The sequence below is a fragment of the Sycon ciliatum genome, chromosome 7 (assembly GCF_964019385.1).
Source record: "Sycon ciliatum chromosome 7, ocSycCili1.1, whole genome shotgun sequence".
NCBI lineage: Eukaryota > Metazoa > Porifera > Calcarea > Leucosolenida > Sycettidae > Sycon > Sycon ciliatum.
Window position 1 is genome coordinate 33,381,558 of NC_088649.1, and position 6,037 is coordinate 33,387,594.

General features: G+C 49.7%; 1 protein-coding gene across 1 annotated transcript; it reads right to left on the minus strand.

Moving 5' to 3' along the window:
* Nucleotides 1-215: 215 nt before the first annotated feature.
* On the minus strand, nucleotides 216-4,894 carry LOC135821365 (uncharacterized). Its single transcript, XM_065334434.1, has 4 exons — nucleotides 4,650-4,894; nucleotides 4,139-4,314; nucleotides 3,081-3,167; nucleotides 216-1,406 (listed from the first exon to the last, which is right to left on the minus strand). The coding sequence occupies exons 1-4, from the start codon at nucleotides 4,837-4,839 to the stop codon at nucleotides 720-722; spliced, it is 1,140 nt and encodes a 379-aa protein (XP_065190506.1). The 5' UTR covers nucleotides 4,840-4,894; the 3' UTR covers nucleotides 216-719.
* Between the last annotated feature and the right edge of the window lie 1,143 nt (nucleotides 4,895-6,037).

Consider the following 6,037-nt stretch of genomic DNA (forward strand, 5'->3'; position numbering starts at 1 on the left):
TAGTGTGTACCTGTTAAGCAATGGGCTACTTCTGGCTAGAGGAATTCAGTTTGTGTAGCAAATGGTGCTAGTGAAACTTGTATGAGATCCAATCTGAGTTAACTGCCCACACTAGTCGCAAATATTTCCTTCACTAGGGACGGGGGTAACTGTGGTTGAATCGACTAATTCAGGGCAGTGTAAAGTTTCCAGAAAACTATCAACTGACAGGAAACTCTCAGTGCATGCAAGGGCAACCAAGGACGGCGTTACGTCACCAATACTGGACGAATAGTCGAATACCAAATAAAATGTGATCAAACCATGCCGCTGAGTAAGCACAGTTGTCAAGTACCAACATCACCTAGGCATGGCAAGTGTGCTAGGATGCAAGTGTGTGTGTGTGTGTGTGTGTGTGTGTGTGTGTGTGTGTGTGTGTTCAAGGTGTGCACTGTTCAGCAAGTAACTCCAACTATAGTATACAAGTAGCGTTATTCAGGGAAACAAAACACACAGATACACACACACACACACACACACCTCAGACCTCAGACCTGCCCATCGCGGAAGCGATGATAGCGAACAACTATGTTAGACATAGCAACTTGTGCTGGGATTACACCATTCAACAGCTTGCAAGACTGATGAATTGACCACCACTAATTTTAGCACACACACACACACACACAAACACACACACACGCGCACACGCACGCTCAAGCAAGCGCCAGTTCACGAGATCACGCCGTCCACCACGTGACCACCATCTCATACAGCGAGAACGGCTGGCCACATTCAAAGCAGGGGATTTCCCTGGCACTGGTCCCGGAACTCTGCACTCCGGATATAGGCTGGTTAGAGATGACGGTCGGAGACGGTGCTGCACTAACTTGCAAAGACAGAGGTGGCCCGCTGGTCGAACCTTGTCGCAGTGTCAGCCTCATGTCGGCAGCGGAAAAGTGGCGAGCTACAAACGTGTAGAGCAAGTCAAGGCGCTTGCCTAGCATGAATGGCAGGGCTATGTCGATGCGATGACGGGCAGACGTCAGCGACGCAGCATTGCTGATGAAGCGGTGGCTGGACAGCTGTGGATCGCCGACGACGAAGCGTGCTGACTGGAATCGCGGCGGTGCAGGTGCATTGCCGTCCACGGGGGTTAGGATTGGCGGAGGTACGGGCACGGCGTTTGGACGCTTTGGGCAAATGTTGCCCTGCTGGTGCTGAGACACGACCAGCAGCAATGTGGTTTGCAGACTGCGTGTTGTTGTTGGTGTTGTCGTCGACGATGACGACATGGCACCACTAGTTGTCATGGGCAACGCTGTTGGCATGGCGGTGGTGGTGGCGGGGAGGTCGTAGCAGACGATGGAGGCACGACTGTCAGTGAAGTTGACCTTGAGTGATTCACTTATATGGTGGTGTGATGCCTGCAGGGGAATACAACATGATCACAGAAGAACACAGGGGACAAAAAGGAAATTAGGGACCATTAGCAAGCCGTGAAACGGCAACGTGAAGGGGGAGCTGGGTTAGAGTCCCGTCCTTACCCCGCGAAACATACTCGTGTTTGACGAGTTCGGAGGGGTCTACTCGTCATGACCGCAACGCGTGGGTTTTAGTCAAGTACGTGCCATTTCAACCATGATATGGAGAATAGCACCGTAAATCGCGTCTTTTTTGTCTTTGCGATTTTCTCAAAGTTCGAAATTGTCTCAACCATTCTTGTTGGAATAAATACGATGGCGAAATGCACCAAACAACAGTAGGACCATTGATTTTGGCATAACCGTTACTAACATGACACAGAACAGGATCGAGGGTAACCAAAGTGCCAAACATTAGGCTTGTTCAAGACAACCTTCAGCTTGCTCGCTTATTTCGCGTACCGGGCAGGTCAAGAACAGGAGTCGTACAACTCCCTGGTCAAGAACCACCTTTCCACTTCCGTGGGACGCCACCACCCCATGATCAGGCGTCAGATGCGGCTCCTAGACGGTGGGGGAGGATAGATCAGATCCACCAACCAGAGGCCAAAGGCCTAAATCCCATTTGCCACATCCATTTTTTGTCTACTGCTCCGAAACGTACAATTTTTTTTCAAAAATTCTCAACTGACTGGCTCCATTGTAAAGTCTTTCGGAGAATGTTTTGGCATAGACCTCGTGAACACAACCCTTTGCTGCACCCATCCATTGGCGATTTGGCTGTCATGGGGTTTCTTTCACTTTTATTCGCGCGTAAAAGTCAGTAAGGCTGAGAACTATTCTCAAGGAAAAGTTCGCAAAAATCATTGGCAGTAAAAATATCAGAAAACTGTTTGAAACTGGAAAGCAGCCGACTCGAGTAGATGGGTTCTGAACGCGAGAAGCTTTTCCTATATCACGCCGTGTTTCACGTGCGTTCCGGTGAATTCGTTCCCGTTGACGTTTCAAGGCTTGTTAATGGTCCCTATTACATACTGCTGTGATCCTGAAGTATGTAGTTCAGACATGTGCACTGAGGGCAGAGAACACATTTACCCCCCGTTAAACGTGTTGTTGACAAACTCTGGATTGAAGTGCATGGTTGTGACAGGTCTACCGGAACCGGTCCCGTTGGTCAGGTCACTGCTGGACCAGGGTTTTCATCATCCAACATGTCTTTACTGCTCGGGAGGGCATGTTTACCAGCCATAACGTAAACCTAAAAAAATAATTACCGTGTCCGTTCCCAAAGGGAACTAATGACGGCCGCTCCCACCCGGTAAACCCTAGCGGCAGATGCCGCGCCTAACGGTGGGGTCAGTGGGTAAATCTCACTCGTACAAATGCTGAGGAACCCCATTAGCCGCATCCACGTGCCCCTTGTGCCTCGCCACAAGTTCCCAGTTGACTGTGGGTAGCAGCACGGCTGGAAAAAACGCTCCCAGGCAGGACTTGAACCAGGTACCTCTTGTATCTCAATCATGGTCTTTGACCAACCCACTTTGGTTGCCATAAACACACACACAGAAGTAATGAGTTCAAGAAAGACTTCGGTATTTGCTTCCGGCTGTCTTATAAGATAATTCTTGTAAACTGTATACCGGAAACCGTTTCACCGTGTTCCCAGCAGCCTCTCACCTGCAAGATAGCTTGCTTGAATTGCTCACACTCTTCCTCCATGGATTCATGCACTAGTCTGTTTATCAGCATACCCACAACTCCAGCCTGCAAACAGATCATGCCAGGAATGGAAACAGCAACAGCAGCAACAACAGCAGCAACAGCAGCAACAACAGCAGCAACAGCAGCAGCAAAAGCAGGGACAGAATGAACAGCAGCAGCACCAGCAGCACCAGCATCAGCACCAACAGAAGCAGCACCACCAACAGAAGCAGCAGCAGCAAAAGCAAAAGGAGAGACAGAATCAACAGCAGCAGCGCCAGCAGCATCACCAGCAGCACCACCAACAGAAGCAGTACCAGTGCCAGCAGCATCACCAGCAGCACCAACAGAAGCGGAAGCAGCAGCAGCAGCAGTAGCAGCAGCAGCAGCAGTAGCAGAAAAAAGGACGGGTTAAATTCACTGCATGACAGGATGCAGGTGTTCATAGCAGAGTTAGGCTGTGTGTACATGTGAAGACTAAACCCGGGTTGAATGCAAAGCCAGTTGAAAATCGGTACGATGGAAAAAATAGGTGGTTGTTTACATGAAGAAAGTTGAAACGCCTCATGTAAACACAGCCTATCTGTGTACTGAAGTTCTGCACCACCTTCCCCACCCCGCACACACTCGCCCCCCCCCCCCCCTCCCCCCCCCTCCACCCCGCACAAACACACACACACACTTGTTGCTCACTGCCAAAACTGGTCAAGTGGGTCTACCCGAGAGAGAGGAGAGACACTCAAAGGAATCTTGGAAAGATAACTCAATTGGCTATTGAACCGCCCAACGGCCGACACTTCCTGAAATCCCCAAAACTCTGGGTTGACTTGAAAATGATGCCACTTATGGGCTCACCACACTTTAGTGAGTGGGTGAGGACAAAGTGCAGGGTATCCGTCCCGGGATCCAACTGCAGTTACCCCTGCCCCCCCCCCCCCCCCACACACACACAGACAGACACACACACTCCCCCCCCCCCCCCCATCATCACCACAGCCATTGACATAACAATGTATCATCGGTGGTAGGCTTACCTGTCTTGAACACCAGTCCATCAGACCCTGCACTCGATAGAATTTCGCTTCATGGTACACGTGCAGAGCACATTCCTCCCTGGGTAATGTCTCGTCACGCAGGTACGTCAGTATCTGCGGGAAGTTCTCCGGCGACCGGTCGAAGAACACTCGTCCACTGTCATCAAACTCCATGCCTACAGGAACACATTCACACAGAATACACACAACAGACAAGCAACATCATCATGGACCATCTTTTATCATGGACCATCTTTCACAGGGGATGCAGGTAGTGTTATACGTACATACATGACAGAATTATTTTAAATGGTCAGAATTTCTTGACTCAGAAACAAAAATAACAATGACATCACTCCTATCACACTAAGTGGCCATGACACCATTCGCTTCAAACTTACTAAGTACTTCAGTAATAACAATGACATCATTCATATCATACTAAATAGCAATGAGATCATTACTCTCACACAATGACATCATTGCTCGACATCATTTCCGTCACCCTTACCCGCAGGGAGGTGTGTGGATGATGGCGGTGATACCTGTTTCCCGGCACCGCCTGTTTTTCCTCCGCCTCTCACCAGTGTAGAGGGCAGAGTGCTATATATGGAATGGAACAAACTCTGGGGATCAGAAAGAAGAGTTGCCATGCCAACGGTGAAGATTGTGCCGCCGACGTTGAGGTCGACGATGCCCATCTGCTTGGGGACTTGTGCAGGTGCTGTACAAGGGAGGGGTGCATACACACACACACACACACACATACACACACACACACATACACACACACACACACATACACACACAGACACAGACACATACACACACACACACACTTGTACTTGTTGCTCACTGCCAAAACTGGTCATGTGGGTCTCCCCGGGAAAGGGGAGAGAGACTCAAAAGGAATCTTGGAAAGATGACTCAATTGGCTATTGAACCGCCCAACGGCCGACACCCCTGAAATCCCCAAAACTCTGGGTGGACTTGAAAATGATCCCACTTATGGGCTCACCACAGCTCAGTAAGGGGGTGAGGACAAGGTGCAGAAAAAGGATTGACGGCATCAGGGTATCCGTCCTGGGATCCAACTGCAGTTACCCCTGCCCCCAGTGAAGGTAATACTTGCTACTAGTGTGGGTGGCTAAATCAGAGTGGATCTGATATAAGCTTCACTAGCACCGTTGATTACACAAGAGTTAATCTAGCCAGAAGCAGTCCATGGTTAACAGGTATGTATACTTCAAACAGAAAGTATATATGAACCCTGGAACCAACAAAGGTGGCAGGTACAACATTACACTAAATTCAAGTAGCCGAGCCCGTTGGCAACAGACCAAACACAATCAGGCATAAGTGTACCCACCAACCGAACTAGCTGGCACACACACACACACACACACACACACACACACACACACACACACACACACACACACACACACACACACACACATACACACTCACACAGCACACATACTGTCGTGGACATGGAAATCCAGTCGATTGACCGTGGCCGGCGCCCTCAGAACGTTGCATGCGGTGCAGTCACGTTGATCCGATACGACCAACGCGCTGCAGCGTATATAGTAGGGAGGTTCTGCTATACGTGAAACGTAGAGAAATCACGTAGAGAGCAGGTGTCTGGGATAGAGTCTACGGCTTCGCGTGTTTTGGCTCCAGATTTCTACGCGGAGATGGGGTTCTCTACGTTGTGGCACACGCAGAGAAAATGCGTACGGATTTGCTGGGTATCGATCAACTGCATGCAGAAAACTGCCAAATATGGAAGGGGAAATTCCCAGTACACATTCCACGTGACTTCTCTAGGTGAAACGTAGAGCAGAACAGCATTTCTTTACGTTACGGGAACGCGAAGAAAGTTCGCGTGATTCT